This window comes from Caretta caretta, chromosome 23 (assembly GCF_965140235.1).
Source record: "Caretta caretta isolate rCarCar2 chromosome 23, rCarCar1.hap1, whole genome shotgun sequence".
Lineage (NCBI taxonomy): Eukaryota > Metazoa > Chordata > Testudines > Cheloniidae > Caretta > Caretta caretta.
The window spans coordinates 5,178,823-5,199,130 of record NC_134228.1 but is presented as its reverse complement, the minus strand read 5'-3'; the positions used below and the strand labels follow the sequence as shown (position 1 = coordinate 5,199,130).

The following is a 20,308-nucleotide window of genomic DNA, read 5'->3' as shown; positions in this document are numbered from 1 at the left end:
TAGAGCTGCACAAAGAAAGGGGGGCCAGAAGTTTTCACCCGGGCAAGTGACAAGTCATTCTCCCGCACCTCGGTCTCACAGTTGGCTCAGACGTCTTGGGTGCAATTCCCCACCCCCCACCCAAAAGGACTGAACCTACAGCAGACGCCCAGCATGAGCCGTTCCAGCCAAACCAGCTAGTGCCTGGGAAAGGCCAAGGGACTGCCAACGGGGGGCTTGTAATGGGAAGGGGTGGGCACCCTTCAGGCCAGGCCGTGCTCCCAGCTCCACCTGGAAGGAAGAACCTGCATGGGCACAGTGGGGTCCGTCTAACCGCAGCTCCTGACTAGCCAGCCCCTGCTACCTAGCCACACGGCTACTCGGGGAAAACCTGGAACACAGTGAGCGCTTCTAGAGGGCTCACCAACTATTTAAAGGGTTACCACTATTTCAGGACACTACACAGTATCCTAAGAGACGGGACCTGGCGTTCGGGTTGGGGAAACCAGAGCTCTGGAGACAGCAAAGTTAGGCTCTGTCTAGCGACAGCAGAAGTACTTGGGGACAAACCCACAGACTGATTTTTTGGAGCCAGGCACCACCCTCAGCTGACAGCCTGGGGATTGAACCGGGGCCCTCCTGAGCTAAAAGCGGGACCTGGTACAGCTTGAGCTAAAGAGCCAACCCACCTCTGGGCGGGCTGTAACTGACTCAGATCCTCTGCAGAGCGGCCTAGCGGGGCTCACGCGGCATTAGCTTTGCCTTCCTGTCACTGCGCTTGTTTAGCTTTGGACCAGGGTCAATCCAGGGCCCTCCAGCAAAGCGGCTCTGCGTGGTGCTTTCACGCGGCTTTTTCGTGAGGCTGAGCAGATTGGGCAGCGCTGGGGTCTGTTCCCAGCCTGCCACAGGCATGACCCGTCCCCTCACACTGCCTCAGTTATCGCAGCCATAAAATGGGACTAAGACCCCCCTCCTTTGAAAAGCGCCAGGGATTATTACTATTTGAGAGCCCCAGTAGCCTGCCCTCCATGGTCACAAACTCTACCTCTTCTCTGGCTGTAACACGGAGAGATCCGAATAGGGGAAAAAAATCGACACCTGTGGGCTAATCCCAGCCATGCTTCCCAAAGCAGCCACCGGCCCCGGCTTCACGGGCACGACCCTGGGCTCCAAGCGCTTCCAAACGGACCTCCCTTCACCTCAGCTACCCGGGCAGCCGAGCACCAACAACTCCTGCGTGGGGCATGTTTAATGCCCCGGAGCCCCAGTCGCCCCAAAGGCGGGACCGGATACCCACTGAGACTGGCTCTACACACCGATTTTCTCCTGGCCCAAGTGCCTGTGTCAGGGGTGCGAACGGGAGACCCTTGGCGGACACGAGGCTGTGCTCACTCTTCCACCTGGATGCCTTAAAAGCACTTTAAACCTGGTATCTATCAACTGAGCTGCAGCCGGTCAATTTACAGGCGCAAGCCAACTTTCAAGTGATGCAACGAGCGTCCACGCTAGAGAGCGGCTCAGGTCTGGTTTTAGGCCACAAGCAAACACTACCCAAGTGCGCCCGGAGCAGGGCATGGAGCTGCCATCACGCCAGCCCCCCGGGCGGGAGCAGAGCTGACCCAACCCGCAAGGATCCAGTTGTTTTCCCGCCCGACCCGCGTAGTCGGGTTGTAGGGCTTCAGTGCCCACCCCAAACTGGCACTGCTTTAAAAAAAACCCCACACGAGATAACAAACCACCACCCGTAACTCGGATCAAGGCCTTTCCCGCTGGAGCGCTCAGAGCACTTTGCCAAGCTGGGTCCGTGCCATTATCCCCATTGTGCAGCTGGGGAAACCGAGGCACAGAGCAGGGAAGGGGCTTGCCCGCAGCCAGCGGTAGAAGCAGGATTAGAACCATGGCTCCTGAGCACAACTTCGGAGCGGGGCTAAATCTGAAACTTTCGGAGGCGCTTCCTCAGCAAGCGTGACCCCCAGCCCTGCGCCAGGCAGCACCTTGTGCCCTACAGTGGGGCAGGGTCACCCCTAGCAATACCTGGGGCTTTTAGCTCTAGTGCGGGGCAATCACCCCCACCCCGTCCGTTCCAGCTGGGGGGGGGGGGGGCGTGACTCGGCGTCACCCCGCACAGGGGGTCGCGTACATTTCAGTTCAAAGGCAGGCTGGGTGGGTTCTGTTCATGATTTATTTATACACACACGTCCCCAAATGAGCATCGACCGGAGGGCAGCATAGATCAGCCCCAGCTCGATCGGCCTCGTCAGTTACTCGCCCTTCCCCTGGCCCCACCATGAACACATGTGTGCCCAGGCCAGGATGCACATGGCCATGCCGGCCACATGTGGAGCAGGGCGCCAAGATCCATCAGGGCTCGGCCTAGGGTGGCTTCAGTCTGGCCAAGACGACTTGGAGCCAGCAGGGGTTGCGGGCAGGGGAGGAGGGGGGTTTGAGGACAGACGCTTCTCCCCTCTACCCCGCTGAAGACTGGAGGGGGAGGGCTCAGCTCCCTCTGTGCTCCCCAAAATGGAGACACCCCTTTTTGCCCCCAGAGTGATGCACCAGGGAAAGTGGGTGCAGAGAGGGGCCCCTATTCCCCCCAAAACCTTAATAACTCAGGCGCCTAACACCAACCCCACACCCTTGGGACCCCCCACACTTCATAACCATGGGAGCCTAGCACATCCTGCACCCTCCCCCAACCCCCTAACTACCTCGCTGGGTCCCCTCAGCCACCCCTAGGCCCCCGACATGCACCTGGAACTCCACCCCCTCATGCCCTCAGCCCCTGATCATGGCGCCAGGCCCCCACCCACATCCCCAGGAGCCTGGGCCCACCTGCCAGGCCCCCTCCCTGAGGCCGCTGACCTCTTCTATTCCATTCTTCCACTGGCCTGGGCGCCACGGGATCCGAGGGCCGTCCAGACGGGCGCCAAGCGACCTCAGCGGCTGTGCCGGGCGTCACTCCCTGCCAAGGCCCCTCGCCATGTCCTGGGGCCCCCAGCCCATCTCCGGGCCCCCACCTGCCTCGCCTCAGCCCTAGGGCCGCCTGCCCAGGGTCCCCAGGGTGGCCCCCGTGGACAAGGGAGGGCGTGCAGGTAGGCAGGCGGGGGTGTTCTTCACATTGCACCAGCCGGGACAAGGGAGCCGTCCTGTCCGCTCTGGCGTCAGCAGGGGGAGCCGCGTCCCCACAGCACAAAGCGGGGGCAGGGGTGTCCTTCACCCCCATCCCCAGGGGTCCGACTTGTCCCTCCACCGGAGCAGGGGGAGGGGTCTTCTCTCTGCCACGGGGTGGGGGGCCAGGCTCACAGAATGCTGACCCGCTCTGTCAGCCCCTGCAGCTCCCCTTCCCCCTCCTCCTCCTCGGGGGGCGGCCCCTGGGGGGCCCGCAGGTGGGCGGGGTAGGGCAGGGTGTGGTCGGCGGCGAACTGTTCCCAGCGGGCGTCGTCGCTCTCGTGGGTGATGTAGCGCTCGGCCATCTTGGTCTCTAGCTCCCGCAGGTCCAGCCACGTCTGGTAATCCTGCAGGGGCAGTAAGGGGTTAACAGGGACCAGGTGCGTCACTGCTGCCTCCTGCTGGACAGCACCAGAACTGCCTTTCACTGGGCCAGCTGGGGCATTTGCCAGTGCTGCCCCCCGGTGGACAACACCAGAACCACCACCTCCAGCTTGCTCCGTAATCCCTTCTGCTGCTGCAACCAAGGGCAGCGGCTGCAGGACCATACTGGGCACAGGGGCAACAGCTGCAGGCTTGTGAGCTGTGTAAGAGGGCAGTGGGGTCTAGTGGTTAGAGCGGGGGGGGGGGGGGGGGGCTGGGCGCCAGGACTCCTGGGTTCCTTTCCCAAGTTTTGGGCAAGTCTCAGCCCCTCTCTGTGCCTCAGTTTCCCCACCTCTCCATAGCGATAGCGACACTCCTCCTGAGCGTTCCCCTAGGTGATGGCTCAGGACACGGGCAGGGCCGGGGGATGCTGCCGGGTCTGGGGGCAGGCTGCTGGGCCATGGCTGGGCCACCCCTACGTACCTGGAGCCAGGGGTGGCTCAGGGACTTGTCCACGCTGTAGCGCTTCCTCATCTTCACCTGGAGCAAGTTATTGATCAGGTCGATGGCTGGAGGGGGAGAGAGCGTGGGGGAGTCATGGAGCAGCCTGCGGGGACGGGGAGGGCCCGAGTCTGCCCTGGGGAAAGCCACGGGGCGTGGGGATAGCGGCTACGGCACCCCGGCAACACAGGCCTTCCTGCTGGCGGTGCTGTGCTGCAGGGATGGGGGGTGTCAGCTGGGGGTATTGCCCCCTCACAGGGGGTCTGGGCCCCCCCCATTAGAGCCTGAGGTGCAAACCCCATAGCTGGGAGTCCTCAGCCAGCTGTTGTAGTGGCTGGGTCCTGCCACTAGGAGGCAACAGACACCCCCCCACACAACTAGAACACACACCGGGGGCAGGTCATAGAAATCATCGAATATCAGGGTCGGAAGGGACCTCAGGAGGTCATCTAGTCCAACCCCCTGCTCGAAGCAGGACCAAGCCCCAAATTTTGCCCCAGATCCCTAAAGGCCCCCTCAAGGATTGAACTCACAACCCTGGGTTTAGCAGGCCAATGCTCAAACCACTGAGCTATCCCTCCCCCCAGCAAGAGCCCCCCTCCACCTCCCAGGGCAGGTCCCTCCGGCTGAATTCCCCCCTCCCCCCAAGGCAGGTACCTCCGGCGGAGATCTGGCGCCAGGGGTGGGGCGGGTACATGAAGGCAGCGTTCTGGATCTGGTCGTTGATGTCCTCGTCCTCGTTGAAGGGGAAGGTGCCGCTCAGGCTGACGTACATGATGACGCCCACCGACCACATGTCCAGCGAGCGATTGTAGCCCTGGTTGAGCAGCACCTCGGGGGCCAGGTAGGCCGGGGTGCCCACCACCGAGCGCCGGAACGACTTCTCGCCGATGATGCGGGCAAAGCCGAAGTCACACAGCTTAACCTGGGGGGGGGGGGAGGGGAATGGGGGAGCCGGGGGAGGGTTCTCAGCAGGGGGCGCTCTCCCCTGGTGGGCAGGGCTGGCCCCGATGCCCCAGTGAGGGGCTAGGGGGCGCTGTGCTGCAGGGAGCGGCGTGAGGGGCTCTCTCCCCAATGCCCCAGGAGTGGTGGGGGATAAGGGGTCTCCACAGTGTGAGATGGGGGTGTCACAAACAGCAGAGGGGAAGAGGGAGTGTGGGAAGGCGTCCCTATAGAGGGTGGGGGAGGTCTCACATGTGGGAAGGGAGTCCTTGAAGGGGGCTCTCATCTGGGGGAAGGGGGTCCCTGTGGAGGGATGTGGGGGGGGTGTCTCACCTACGGGAGGGGATCCTCGAGGGGGGCGGGAGGGGCCTCATCTGGGGGAAGGGGTCTCCGAGGGAGGGGTCTCACCTGGGGGAGGGGGGGTCCCGGCACACAGGGGTGGGACAGTCACACCTGGTCCCTGTGGAGGGTGGCAGGGCAATCCAACCTGGGGGAGGGGTCTCACCTGGGGGAGGGGTCTCACCTGGGGGAAGGGCTCCGCGGAGGCCAGAAGCACGTTCTCGGGTTTCAGGTCACAGTGGACGATGTTCTTGAAGTGGAGGTGCCGCAGGGCCACCAGGATCTGCCGGGATGGGGCAGGTCAGACATCGCCAGGGCTGCCCCAAGAGCTTACAGGGGCCCTTTCCCCTCATCCGCCCAGCAGAGGGGTCTCCCCCAGGGGCTGGCGGGGGCATACAGGGGAGAGAGCAGCCTGGGGCAGGGGAGGTCTGCCCCCGCCAGCTGGAGGGGAGGGAGGGGGCGCTGCCTGCTCCCCCTGCACCCCACTCCAGGGAGGAGCTGAGGGACCAGGCTGGGCTGGGCCACCCCAGAGGGCAGCAGGGACACACCCCGAGCAGAGCTCAGCGCCTCCAGCCAGACGGACACGCAGCGCAGGGCCAGTCGCCTCCAGACAGACAAGCAGCGCAGGGCCGGTCCCCGCCAGCCAGACGGACACACAGCACAAGGCCGGTCCCCTCCAGCCAGGACAGACAGCCACATGCCCCCGGCCTGTCCTGGTGAACTCCCCCATCCAGCAGCCCCAGGGACAAGCCGCGGTGCTGGGGCAGCTCGGGGTGGGGGTGTGGGGGGGAGGGTCTCACCTGGGTGATGAGGAATTTGGTGAGCCTCTCGGGCAGCCGGCCCTTCTCCGAGGACAGGATCATCTCCAGCATGTCCCCGTGGAGCTTCTCCATCACCACAAACACCTTCTCGGGCGTCTCGAACATGCACTCCAGGTTCACTATGCCTGCATGGCGGAGGCTCTGGGGGCCGGGGAGAGGAGAGATAAAAGCGGGGCTGGGGGCAGGGAATCCACCTGCCCGCCAGCCCCACCCCCCTTTGGATCTGGTGACCCCCATGAGCCACCCAGCTCCAGGCAAACCCCAGCCCCATGCGCTGCCTCGGCCGGCACAGCCGCCCCAGAGCGGTTGGCTCAACCGGTGTTTCCCTGCCCTGCTGGGACCTGAGCTGAGACCTATGCAACTCGCTGCAGTGAGCAGCAACCTCAGGACCAGCTCTCAGAAGTGCCCCTAAGCCAGCCAAGCCCGGGGCCCCTGAAGCGGGCCCCACAGGGGGGAAGGGTGTGCTCTCTCCAGGGCGGGGGAGCGAGGAGCCGAGCGGCGTCGCTGTCTGTCTGTCCATCCCCCTCTCACCTGCAGGATGGCCACCTCGTTGCGCAGCTGGCTCTCCTGCTTCGTGGGGAAACGTAGCTTGTCGATCACCTTCACTGCCACGTCCCGGCCCGATTTACGGTGCTTCCCTGGAGGGGGCCAGAACAGAGACATTAGGGTCCTCGTCCCAGGGGAGCCAACACCTCCTGGAGGGGAGATGCCCTGTGTCCCATTGCCCACCCCCTGACCCTGCCAGTCCCCCACCCTGGGGGTAGATTGGACCCAGCGCCCCCTAGAGGTGAAAGGCCCCATGTCCCATTCCCCACCCCCGAAGCCAGCTAGTCTCCCCTACCCAAAATAGGGTTGGACACGGGAGTTTTCTTCCATTTTCCTTCTGAACTAGTCTGCAGCATCCCTGTGCAGCCACTAAACAGCCCCCGCCCGTGCTCCACCCCAGAAGCAGCTGCATCTCAGTACACTGCCGGGTGAGCGATCCCTGTACAAACACCCACCGCACCCCACCCCAGAGGTTCTCAGTGGCAGGCCCTGCATCCCGCCCTCCCCCCGAACCCACCTCCATAGACAACTCCAAACTGCCCTGAGCCCAGGACTTCGTCCGGGAAGATCTGGTAAACTGTGGCTATGTCCTGCAATGGCACAAGGAAAAGGGTCAAGTCAGCCCATCCGGGGCGGGGGGGCAGGATGTCCATCACATGCAGGGGGGAGCATAGAGACAGGCGGGTCCCAGATTGAGGTGTCAATAGATTTGGTTTCAGAACAAACTGATACATTAAACAGTAATAAGTCACCAGGACCAAGAGTTTTGAAGGGACTCAAATATGAAATTGCAGAACTACTAACTATGGTAGGTAACCTATCGCTTAAATCAGCCTCTCCAGATGACTGGCAGAGAGCTAATGGGACGCCGATCTTTTAAGAAGGCTGCAGAGGAAATTACAAGCCAGTTAAGTCTAACTTCAGGACCAGGCAAATTGGTTGAAACTAGAGTAAAAAGCAGAATTATCAGACATACAGATGAACATGATATGTTGGGGAAGAGTCAACATGGCTTTTGTAAAGGGAAATCATGTCTCGCCAATCTATTAGAATTTTTTGAGGTGGTCAATAAGCATGTGGACAAGAATGATTCGGTGGATATAGTGTACTTGGACTTTCACAAAGCCTTTGACGTGCTCTAGGAGTTCTCGAAGATAATTGTCAACAGTTCCGAGATTTTGCTTCAGCTAGCTCCTTAAGTATTCTCAGGTGAGTTTCATCTGATGGCTCGAATAGATCTACCTTATTTAACCTGTTTTTTTCCCCTATTTTAGCTTGCACTCCTTCCCTTTTGTCGTTACCATTAATTGTGTTACATACCGGGTCACAAATTAACCTTTTCAGAGGCCACTGAAGCAGAAGAGGCATAAAGGCAGGAAGCACCTCCACCTTCCTGAGGTCGCCCGTTATTAGCTCTCCTTCCCTGCTAAGCAGAGGACCTCCACTTTCCTTCACCTTTCTCTTGCTCCTTAGCTAACCATACAACCTCTTCTTATTGCCTTTTATGTCGCTTGCTAAATGTAGCTCACTTTGTGCCTTAGCCTTTCTGGTTTTGTCCCTACATGCTCATGCTATTCCTTTGTGCTCCTCCTTAGCCGTTGGTTCATTTTTCCACTCTTTATATACAGACAGAGAGCTGAGGGGCAGGGGTTGTGGAACCCCTACTCACCACGTTCTCTTGGGTCTGGACAAACACAGAGAAGGGGCAGGGCAGAAAGAGAGGGGCGGGGCCTCTACTCACCACGTTCTCCTGGATCTGGCTGTTGGACACAGAGATCCGGAGCGATGCCTGCCCTGGGAAGGGAAAAGGGGCCTTTGATTAGGAGCTGGCACCAGACAGGCCTGGCCTGAGCCAAATCAGTATTCCCCTCCCCACCGCATATTGTGTCCAGGGCATGAAATCCTACATGGGGGAAGGCATGTCAAGTCCCCACCCCCGTCCCAGCCCCTAACCCTAGCTGCAGCATCTGAGGACTGAGCTCCTCCCAGCCATGTGGACGCTAAGCTCCATCCCCAGGACCGTCTGGGTGTCCCCCCGGTGAGATCAGCATCACCCCCTGCAGGACAATCACCTCCCCGACTTGGGACGCTGCCTGGCTAGGCCCAGCAGGATCTGACAGGATGCTGGTGCTTCGGGCTGGACTCCCGGCTGATCCAAACAGGGACCAGCCTGCGCTCGGATGGGAGACACCTAGAGCGCTGCAGGGAGAGGGTTAGGCACTAGGAGGCGCTGTGCTGCAGGGATCAGGGTGTGGGCTCGGTAGGGGGCGCTCTCCCCTTGCAGTCAGCGCTGGCCCCAGTGACCCACCCCGGTGCTGGGGGCGCTGTGCTGCTGGGAGCGGGGTAGGGGGCACTCTCCCCGCTGCCCCAGAGCCCATTCCAGGCCCCGGGGCTCTCACTCACTGTGGGGGGCCTGTCCCTGAGGATTGGGAGCATCCTGCAGGATGACAGGCATGAGGGCCTGGCGTATTGCACTCTCCCAGGCCATGGCCACTTCCAGCCCGACCCCGCTCTGCTGCTGGCTGGCGGTGGACGGGGTGGGGGCGCAGTCCTCCCCCACGCAGTACGTGGCGTTAGCCGTGACGATCTCGAAGCAGTGCGGGTTGCCGCCCGGCGGCACCAGGGCGGAGGTCTGGGCTGGTTCCACCGCCAGGATCTCAGACAGCGGGATTTCCTGCAAGGGGAACCCACTCACAGGCTCAGGGGCGAAATGCAGAGTAGCTCGGCCCAGCCTGGCTTCTAAGCCCTTTGATTTCCCTCCAAACTTTCAGGGATCCCCTCCATTTATTTCCCTCATTTTTTCTCTCTCTCTCTCTCTCTCTCTCTCACACACACACACACGCTATTTTTTTAAAACAAAAAACAGAGTTCTTTCCTTTTTTATTCCCGACAGTGGGAAATAAGGGAAATATTTTCGTCAAATGTTTAAAAAATTGAGAGAAATTCAGACTTTTGAAATATTTTCCCCCAAAACTTTTCAAGTGGAAAGCCGGAAAAGAGTGGACTCCCCCCTCTCCCCCAGCTTCCCCCCCCCCAGCACACACTCTCACGTCCCACCAACTTTTCCCAAGGGGAAGAAAACGAAGGGGCAGGGGAACTCAAGAGGCAGCGGGAATTCGACCTCACTCCAACAACAGAAGAAAGCGGGTGTCTTTTTGCAGAGAATTTCCATTAAAAAAAAAAAAAACCCTCAATAATTAAACTTTTATTTTTTTGGTGCCAAAAATGTCTTTTGATGGAAAAAGGGCTTTTTTGTCCAAAGATTTTTGAGCAGCCTGAGTCATCAGTGTGGGGCCTCTGACACAAAGGGTGTGGTGACAACACACAGGGACGGTTTGCCGGGATTGACAGCTTGAAACTCTCAGTGGAGGAGCCGGAGAACCTGATCAGCCAGGCTGGGGAAACATCTCCCCAAGGGAAGGGCTGGGGACACTGAAACCGACAAACCCTGGGGTACAGTCCGACAGGGACAATCCCCCCACCTCTCTAGGAGGAACACACTGTAGGGGATGACTCTGCCTTGGGTGGGGTTGGGCTCAGTGGGCCCTGAGGGGGCATCTCCATCTCTGCTAGGGGAACAGGGACAATTCCTGCGCCCCCGGGGGGTGGGGGGGAACAGGCTGTAGGGGACGGGCTAGGTAGGCTCTGATGGGTTGCTCTTCCCCTGTGACTCCCATACCAGGCAGGTCCCGCAGAGGCCAAGCCCCATGCAGGGCAAAGAGCGCTTACCTTGTAGTAACGGCTGGAGGTGTTGTTCTGGAAGAGCGTGATGCACTTGCAGTCCAGCCGCCAGTAATGACGCTTCCTCTGGGGAGGGGAAAGAAATGAACTTAGTTCCCATGTGGGTGTCTACTGCATGGGGCTGGCGGCTCTGCCCTGGGCAGATGGTCACAGCCCAGCTTGTGGGGGGGGGGGGCAGGGGGAGTTGGGGCCCCCTCAGTCCACCTCTACCCCAGGCCGGCATCATGGTCCTGAACCAGCCAAGATTCGCTTAACTAAAGTACGTTACACACAGCTAGTCGCTCAACAGTCTAATATGGTTTAACACCCCATTCCATCTCCCTTCCTACCATGTATGCTATTCACACCGTCATGCTGTCTGTGCCGTTCACAGCAGCTCAGTCTGTCACATCTCTCTGAACCCTGCTGGTTTTCTAGTTACACGACCCGAACCTGGCTGGCCGGCCGTTGCAACGACGGACCGTGGTCGATTTGGAAACCTCGAGGAGTCGTCTTCTTGTCCTGCAGCCGCCATCGGCAGAGTTTGCTCTTGCTGAGGAACAAACTATCAATGTCGACGGTTTCTGCTGACATCTCCACTGTCGGTCTCGATCACGTATGACCTGGGCACTGAATTCTTTTTCTTTATGGCAGCTGGAGGTGTCCATCCTTCTTCTCTACCCAACTGGACATGAACACGCTCACCAGATTCTGGAGCGGGCAGTTCTCTAACTGAGTGACGTCTGTTATAAAAGTGTTTGTGAGCTCTTTTAGCCTTTTTATGCGATTTGGCTACTCTCCTCATGACGGGGCACTTCGGAGATTCTGTGTATGTGTGTATTTTCCAAAGTCGGAACAGTAGCTCTGAGTTGTCTTCCCATCAGGAGTTGTGCTGGACTGGATCCAGTAGCCGTTGTTGGTGTTGATCTGTAACGCAGAAGAGCGAGGAATGGATCGTCCTGCAGTAGGATTTCCTTGGCTGTCTGTCCAGCTCTCTCAGCCTCTCCATCGCTTGTGGGTAATGTGGGCTGCTGGGAATATGATCAAAACCATATTTTGTGCGGAATAATTTAAATTCTGCGGTGGTGTTTTGTGGTTCGTTGTCCATCGCTGGTTGTTCTGAACGCCAAAGGGAGCGAACGGGCATGTCAGTTTCTCGATAACAATGCAACATGTTCCGTCTTTCAAGTACGTTATCTCTCTATACCTGGAAAAACAGCCCACAACAACCACAAAATGCTATCCTCTGAATTTACATAAATCTGCAGCTAATCTCTTCCCTGCTCTGTCTGGTAGAGGTGTCTGTACACTGTGTGGCTCAGCATTGTCTCTTACATTGATTTGTACTGGATCGCCTTTCAAAAGCCCAGTACAGTAACTCCTCGCTTAGCGTTGTAGTTATGTTCCTGAAAAACGCGACTTTAAGCAAAATGATGTTAAGCAAATCCAATTTCCCCAAAAGAATTAATGTAAATAGGGGGGTTTAGGTTCCAGGGAAATTTTGTTCACCAAAGACTACATTATATAAACACGCACACACACACATACAAACACAGCATAAGTTTTAAACAAACAATTTAATACTGTACACAGCAATGATGATTGTGAAGCTCGGTTGAGGTGGTGAAGCCAGAGGGTGGAAGAGGGTGGGATATTTCCCAGGGAATGCCTCACTGCTAAATGATGAACTAGCATTCGGCTGAGCCCTCCAGGGTTAACACATTATTGTTAATGTAGCCTCACACTCTACAAGGCAGCACAAACGGAGGAAGGGGAGACAGCATGGCAGACAGAGACAGAGACACACCCTGTGTGAGAGAGAGAGATGTACATTGCCCCTTTAAGTACACTGACCCCACTCTAAGTGCATTGCATTTTTAAGTAGATCAGCAAGTTGAGACAGCAGCTGCTGCCAGCAAGCTCCCTCCGTCCTGAGCCCTGTCGTGTCCCCCCCGCCCCCCGCTCTATTGAGATGGGGAAAGCGGGGGACAGGAGCAGGGGGGAGGGGACACCCGGACATTAGCCCCCCCTTTTATCCCCCCACACCTGCACAGCAACAGAAGGCTCGGGGAGCAGCTCCAAGGCAGAGGGCAGGAGCAGCACATGGCAGTCGGGGGAGTGACAGCTGAACTGCAGGCAATTGATAGCCTGCCGGGCAGCTGATGCACGGGGAACTTAGGGGAGCGGGGAGCTGATGCGGGGCTGCCGGCCCACCCTGGTTCCAAGCCCCCACCAGCTCGCTGCAACGGGCTGCTCTTCCTGCAAGCAGTGGACAAAGCAGGAGGCTGCCAAACAACGTTATAAGGGAGCACTGCACAACTTTAAACGAGCCTGTTCCCTAATTGATCAGCCACGTAACAACGAAACAACATTAACCAGGACGACTTTAAGTGTATCATCAAATCCTCTGTTGAGTTCTTCCACCCTCCTCGCTAGGCCCATCATGGCTGCCACGCTGCGACTGGGTCTTTGATCCCACTCTGAAGGCAAAGCTTTTGTCTCTGTAAGTTGTTTCTGTGGTGAACTGGCCCCTGCAGTTCAGATCCCTCCAGGGCTAGTCAGAGCTGTGTCAGGTGACTTCAGCTCTGGGAGAAGTAGAAGGTGATTATAAGTCCCTTCTGAGATGACTGTGACGTCAGATCCTGAGTCAATTTAAAGTCAATAGTCTTGCCATGAGTATTTAATTTCACTCTCCAGGCAGGCTCTACGTCATCACCAGTGATAGATCCCAGAAGCCATGTTTCTTGATTGTCTGTAATACAAGTCAACTCCCTGACTGCTTTGGTGCAGCAAACAGCTGCAAAATGTCCATATTTGGTGCAATTATTACACCATGCGCCTCTAGCTGGATATGACTTTTTCCACATGTTGGGCACGGCAGCTGGAATTTGTCCCTCTTAGCCTAGTTCTCTCTCCTTGCCTCAGGGGTTTATGATAATGACATTTAACTCTCAAGTGTCTGTTTATAGCTTCGAAGGGCAGGTCTATTCTTAAAATGCTGCAGTGTAGCACTTCAGTGAACCCGCTACTACACTACGTCAGTGTAGTTAATCCATGTTCACGAGGGCCATAGCTATGTCGACGGGAGAAGCCCTCTTGTCAACATAGCGCTGTCTATACCAGGGGTTAGTTGGTATAACTGCTTCGGGCGGGGTGTGGATTTTCCACACCCCTGAGCAACATAGATTTACTGACATATGTTGGCAGTGTAAACAAGCCAAAGCTACTTTTACGTTTTTCAAGTTGCTCCTGCCTTTTGTTCTGATGTGTGACTAATTCTGACTGTTCTGCTCTCTGGATATCTGTGGCTAGGGTTAAATCTCTCCTCAATCATCTCCTCAATTTCAGCTGCTGTGAAAGATTATTATCTGTTAACCCAACAACAAGCCTGTCTTTGATATTTTCATGTTTTGCATTCCCAGAAACACAGTTTTCAGCCAATGCATGCAGAGCTCTTAAACTTTCAGCATTTCCCCCTGGTTCTTGAATTCTCCGGTGGAAACATGCTCTTTCTTTGAGGTATAAAGTATGCATCAAACACAGCCAGAACCTTTTCATCGTCATCTCTCTGACTGGCAGCAATGCGAGATCTTGCAAAATCTTGTTTCCAGTCTGCCCAGTGTGAAGGTTTGTCAAAAATAAAGTTCTGTGGGGCGCTGCAGAGGGGCATGTTGATGAGATCCTGCAACTTTTGTTCTTTCTGTCTGCAACTGTGGCTGCTGTTTCTTCTGTTTCTGTTCTTAGTCCCACTCCTGGCACCTCCTCATACTCCTGTCCCAGAACTGGCCTGGCTGCGGAGCTCACTTACCCACCCTGGCTGCGTCCATCAGGTACTGTCAAGCTTAGCTTAAATAGGGTATTTTACACACAGCACCACCTACTGACGGTGCAGTATAATACAATTTAGTGTCCCATTACAGCCAGCTCTTGAGCCTGGCTTCCCCAGAGGAACCGGCCCCGCTCACCAGGGTGTCTTTGCTGCTATAGTGAACCACCCAGCCTTCCTTCAGCGCTGTGCTGGATCTCCGGGTTGTGTGCCGCACCGACTGCACCACCCGCATCAGCGGGATGTAGCCCATGGAGCTGAGGGGGAGAGCAACCGGACAAGTGAGCTGCGGGGGGTGGGGGAGGGGGGGCAGGGAACCTCAGGGCTGAGATAACGGGGATGGGGAGGGCTGCGGGTCAGCACTGAGGGGCATCACCAGATCTGTGAGTGGGGGAACCCGGAACTGGGACAGCTGGGAGGGGGCTGCGGGTTGAGACCGAGGAGCATCGGTAGAGCTGTGGGAACCAGGGGGAGGCCAGGGCTGGGGTAGGTGGGGGCTGTGGGTCAGGACTGAGGGTCATCAGAGCTGGAGGGGGGACAGGAAATCCCAGGGAAGGTCCCCCAGACCCAGAGGTGAAGCAGTCAGGGGATATTGGCTCCCCGTACCAGGAAACGCAGCTGCTAGCTGGTGGTAGCCTGAAGCCAGGGGGCCTCTGGCCCTGACCCAGGATGCTGGGGAGGGAGGGGGAGGGCAGGGGAGATTTGGGGGGCAGGGCTGTACCCCTGGGATTTGCTGGCGTCGTCATCGGGGTCGTCCCCTCCGTGGAGCTCATTCTCCGAGTGGGAGCCGGGGATGATGCCCGAGTCGTCCGATTCGTCCATCAGCGAGTTCTTGTCAGCATCGCTGAGGTCGCTGGCGTCTTCCATGGGCACGTCTGGGGGACAGCACCAGAGCCCGTGGGATCAGCACCAGGGAGGGGGGCCCTGCCAGTGCCAGGGTGTGAAACCGGGGTGCCCAGAACTGACCCACAGGACCCTGCCATTCTGGGAGCTCAGCCGGGCCAGCCCACCTGCCCCATCCTCTCTGCACCCGCACCCAGCCCCTGAGCGGGCAGGGGCCGAGGGAGACTCATCGTCCAGACCACAGGCTGTATGAGCCAGGGCTAGGGCTGGATCCCCAGTCCCGTCCCCCTCGCCACCCCCCTGGGCAGTAGTCCCAAGGCAGCGTCCCACCACCCCCTCCACCCACGCACGGCTGCCACTCACCCCCGCCGTTGAAGAGCGTCTCGCCCAGACAGTCATTGGGCACCCGGGTGGCACAGCGTTTGTGGCAGTTAAACTTGCAGTCTGAAAGAGGGGAGAGCGTCAGGGGGGTGCCAGCTTGGGGGTCTCCAGCCCCGTCTCTCAACCATCCTGACCCCCTTCCCAAAGTGCAGACACCCCACCCCCCACTGACACCCTGCACCAGTCAGGCTGCGAGCCCCAGGGTCCCAGGCAAAGGCCACCAGCCGTATCCATTCCTGCCCCTCCTGCAGGTGAGGGCTTCTCCTCCACTTCCCATCCCCCCACTGTTGTATGCTGTTGCTGTTCTCTGTCAGACAGCTGCCACGTCCCACCCCAGAAGTAGCTGCCTGTACAGTGCCTGTCGCACGGGGGTCCTGGTCTATGACGGGAGCCCCTTGGCGCTACCGTAATACACCTAATAAATAAGAATAATTTCAGAGCTGGGTGAAGCCATTTCTGTTATATAGCCAGTATCCTGGCCTCCCTCCCACCCGAGATCAGACCCTTGGGCCCATCTAGCCCAGTATCCCGCCCCCTTCCCTGTCACCCCAGATCAGACCCAGGGGCACATCTAGCCTGGTGCCCCACCTCTCAGCAGTAGCCAATTAAGAAACCCCCCCCCCCGGTCACCTTTGCACTGCAGGCCCTGGCGGAAGAGCCCTTTGAGCAACTTCTTGCAGAACTGGCAGACGGTGGGGCGGGTGTACGAGTGGATGAGGAAGGTGTGGGGCACCTTGACCTTGGACAGGAACAGCTTGTCCAGCTCGATGGGGCGCCCAATGTAGGAGGTGCTGGTGAGCCGGCGGGGCAAGGTCTCCATGGAGCTCCGGCTCTGCAGGGGAGGGGGGTACGGGACATGGCGGGAATGAGGTGGGGGGGGGTCACGTTCCATGGCCAACCCAGTGCTGCAGCAGCCGCGGAGGGGGCCAGTTAGCGCTGCCATGGGGCGGGGGTGGGGAAGTTAGCTCCCTCAGGGACGGGGGGGTGAGACTTCCAGCTGGGGACCCAGTACATTGAAACCTGAACTTGTGACACCCAGGGGCTGCCCATCCACCCCCACCCCCACTCTTCTGGGGCACGACCCTTGGTCACGGCTAGCCACAGCTCTAAACTACCCAGCAGCAGTGAGGATGGACGCCAGACCGCTCCCTTCCCCAGCACCCAGACCCTGCCCCTCCAGCCTGAGAAGAATCTCGCTGAGCCGGGCAGTATAGGGGGCAAGACACACAGCTCAGGTGGCCACGGCGCGCGGCCAGCGCCATCTCAGGGGTTGGCCCGCGATGCAGGGCCGGGCGGTCCTCGCCCCTACCCAGCGGGGGCTCTTACCAGCTCGTCGGGGGCGCAGGGCAGCGACTCGGAGGTGGCGAGCCGCAGGGACTGCGCGGTGGCCAGCGAGGTGGCCGAGAGGCGGCGTTTGCGGGCCCCGCTGCAGTTGTTGGGGATGTTGAAGGCACAGCGTTTGTGATAGTTCAGGCCACAACCTGCAACACACGGAGGAGCCGCCTGCGTCACGTTTCCGACCAGACGGGCGGCGGGAGGGCCCGGGGGCAGGGGAGGCCCAGTATGGGATTAGGGCCCCACGGCGGGATCGGGGTCCCAAGGCGCTGTCCGAAGACCAAGGCAGTCCTCCCCCACAGAGCCTATGATCTAAGTGTAAGACGGGAGGGCAAGGCTCTGGGCGGCGGTCCCAGCCTAAGGAGTGGGGCAGGCCCCAGCGTGGATCCGTCTGGGACGCTGGTTTAACAGGACAGCTCAGAGCCTGAGTTAAGCATTAAATCGGTTAATTTCCTACACGCTAAGTGACTCCGTCTCTGGCTGTGTCCTAGGGCTCGGACAGGGCACGTGGCAAGGGGGTCACAGCCACGCGCCGGAGCCACCAAGGTCGAAAGCAGAATGTCCCCAACGCCAGGCACCCTGCCCCCCAACCCCCAGGCCAGGCAGAGGTGACCTGGGGGGTGGAAGAGCGATGCCAGCCCCCACCCTAGAGAGATCTCCCCCCCGGGGGCAGAAGGCTGCTCAATCTGTGGGGCTTTGTGGGTTGTTTCTCACCGGCTGGTTTGTGCAGTGGGACCCTCTTCAAACTGGGCTGAGACCCCCCCCAACTCATTACACACAAGGGTCACCGAACGGCCACTCCCCACCCCCGACCTGCGCCAGCCAGTCCCCAGTCCTGGGGCCAGATCAGAGCCGGCATCGCCTACAGGGAAAAGGCCCCGTGTCTCATTCCCCACCCCTCCTCTCCTGAGCCGCCAGCCCCCTGGGCTCAGATGGGGAGACACCCCCACACCCTCCCCCTGGGCTCCATACCATCACACTTGAGGCCCTGGCGCACCAGGCCAAAGAGCATTTCCCCGCAGTGGTCGCAGAAGGCCGGGGCGCGGTACGAATGCACGTTCAGGGCGTGCGGACGTATCCGGAAATCCTCAAAGGTGGCCGAGGCTGGTGGACAAGAGGGAGGGAGCTCAGGACACGGCGTGGCCCGGTCCAGACCCGCCGGCTGCCCCTGGGAGAGGGAGGGCCTGGCTGGACCCACATCCCCGTAACGATCCATAGCCAACACCCCACTTTCGGCAGTGGCCGGACCCCCCGTTGGTGCCGGGGCGCCCCCTGCTGGCGAGACCCCTGACACCGGGGATTCTCTAGCACAGGGGCCTCTGGCACAGATTGGGCGGACGCGGGGCAGGATTTCCTGCGGGTGGAGAGGGGGGAACGTCACTGCCGTGGGCCCCGGAGCTGCAGCGCCCCTGCCCTTCCCCCCACCAGGTCTCGTGCCAGGGAGCCGGCCCCCAAACCACTTCCTGCCGGGGCGCGCGCAGGCAGCCCTGACTCAAAACAGCACCTGGGCACCGGCGGGAGCGAAAGCTGCCGTGGGCGGGCAGCAGCGGAGGAGAGCGATGGCGCCAGGGAGCCAGGGGCCCGGGCGCAGCCCACAGCCATGCGTGGGGAAGCTCCCCACCCACCCGCAGCCCCGGACTGACTACACCATCATCGGTACCCAGGCACCTGGCGCTATATCCCAGCCTCTGCCCAGGGACCCCTGGCACCGAGACACGTCCTGTCCCCCCGCCATCTCCCAGCCCCGAGCCCCCCGTGGCACTGTGTCCTGTCCTCTCCTGCACCCCGAACCAGGCCCTGCCAGTCGCATGGCAACGTGCCAAGGGGCAGCGTCATGCCGGTGCAGCACCTGCTTCACCAGCCCTGCGGGCGGCCCCATTCTGCCCTGCCCAGCCCTCAGCGCCCCATCGGTCCGCCCAGCCTCCAACGCCACCGAGCCGGGATCGGCTGCCACGGGCTGGGGAACACGCTGGTAATGCCCTCACAGCGCCACCCGGCCGGGATCGGCAGCTGGACAGCCCAGGGCGCGGGCAGGTGCAAGCCAGTGCGGAGCGGGCCACGTGGGAAGAGCTTGGATGGGCTAGTGAGCGTCTGGAAAAGGAGGGGAAAGTGTGTTGTGGTGTCACACACACAGAGCAGGGCCCATCCCCTCCAGCAGGGGGCGGCAGGGACACACACACACACACACAGAGCAGGGCCCATCCCCTCCAGCAGGGGGCGGCAGGGACACACACACACACACACACACAGAGCAGGGCCCATCCCCTCCAGCAGGGGGCGGCAGGGACACACACACACACACACACACACACAGAGCACGGCCCATCCCCTCCAGCAGGGGGCGGCAAGGACACACACACACACACACACACACACACACAGAGCAGGGCCCATCCCCTCCAGCAGGGGGCGGCAGGGACACACACACACACACAGAGCAGGGCCCATCCCCTCCAGCAGGGGGCGGCAGGGACACACACACACACACACAGAGCACGGCCCATCCCCTCCAGCAGGGGGCAGCAGGGACACACACACACACAGAGCAGGGCCCATCCCCTCCAGCAGGGGGCAGCAGGGACACACACACACACACACACAGAGAGCAGGGCCCATTCCCTCCAGCAGGGGGCAGCAGGGACACACACACGCATGCAGACGCACCACACACACACAGCAGGGCTCATCCCCTCCAGCAGGGGGTGACAGAGACACACACACACACAGAGTAGGGCTCATCCCCTCCAGCAGGGGGTGACAGGGACACACACACACACAGAGTAGGGCTCATCCCCTCCAGCAGGGAGACACACACACACACACACACACACACACAGCAGGGCTCATCCCCTCCAGCAAGGACACACTCACACACACACAGCAGGGCTCATCCCCTCCAGCAGGGACACACTCACACACACACAGCAGGGCTCATTCCCTCCGGCAGGCGGTGACAGGGACACACACACACACAGAGTAGGGCTCATCCCCTCCAGCAGGGACACACACACACACACACACACACACACACACACACACACACACAGACACAGCAGGGCTCATTCCCTCCAGCAGGGACACACACACACACAGAGCAGGACCCATCCCCTCCAGCAGGGGGCAGAAGGCATGTAGACACACACATAGCCTTTTTTTTCTCTCTCCCCCTCATCCACACACACGTGTGTGTTACCTGAGAGCACCACCTCCACTAAGTCCCCCTCCTGGATGTCTCCAGCCACGCGCACCAGCTGCAGGATGTTGGCGGACGACAGGTCATGTTTGAAGAGCAGGATCTTGTCATAGAGCCCGTAGAAGCCGCACTCTGGGAACTGTGAGGACAGACAGACAGACATGGGACGGGGAGGCCATGGCTGAGTGCTGGGGGACACAGCCGAGCCATGCAGTAAATACCCTGCTGAGGCAATTCTTAATTTAGCCCTTCATGGTGCACAGGATCCGGTCCAAGAGGCACATACAGCTGAACCACATGGCGATTAAATTTAACATCAGTGTAGGGAGGAAAACACCTAAGAAACCCACC

The 20,308-nt window shown here is 59.6% G+C and overlaps 1 protein-coding gene across 1 annotated transcript in view; it reads right to left on the bottom strand.

Annotated features, from left to right (window-relative positions):
• Positions 1-2,737: 2,737 nt before the first annotated feature.
• The window catches only part of PRKD2 (protein kinase D2), a 29,592-nt gene continuing 12,021 nt past the window's right edge, over positions 2,738-20,308 (bottom strand). The window contains exons 2-18 of the mRNA XM_048833224.2: positions 19,958-20,096; positions 17,737-17,868; positions 16,756-16,910; positions 16,060-16,261; positions 15,412-15,492; positions 14,927-15,080; positions 14,345-14,462; positions 10,389-10,466; positions 9,063-9,333; positions 8,401-8,453; positions 7,177-7,249; positions 6,645-6,751; positions 6,093-6,254; positions 5,477-5,575; positions 4,669-4,936; positions 3,994-4,079; positions 2,738-3,494 (exon numbers count right to left, since the gene is read on the bottom strand). Coding sequence (XP_048689181.1) covers positions 3,279-3,494; positions 3,994-4,079; positions 4,669-4,936; positions 5,477-5,575; positions 6,093-6,254; positions 6,645-6,751; positions 7,177-7,249; positions 8,401-8,453; positions 9,063-9,333; positions 10,389-10,466; positions 14,345-14,462; positions 14,927-15,080; positions 15,412-15,492; positions 16,060-16,261; positions 16,756-16,910; positions 17,737-17,868; positions 19,958-20,096 — 2,394 coding nt within the window. The 3' untranslated portion in view covers positions 2,738-3,278. The remainder of the gene's footprint in view (positions 3,495-3,993; positions 4,080-4,668; positions 4,937-5,476; positions 5,576-6,092; positions 6,255-6,644; positions 6,752-7,176; positions 7,250-8,400; positions 8,454-9,062; positions 9,334-10,388; positions 10,467-14,344; positions 14,463-14,926; positions 15,081-15,411; positions 15,493-16,059; positions 16,262-16,755; positions 16,911-17,736; positions 17,869-19,957; positions 20,097-20,308) is intronic.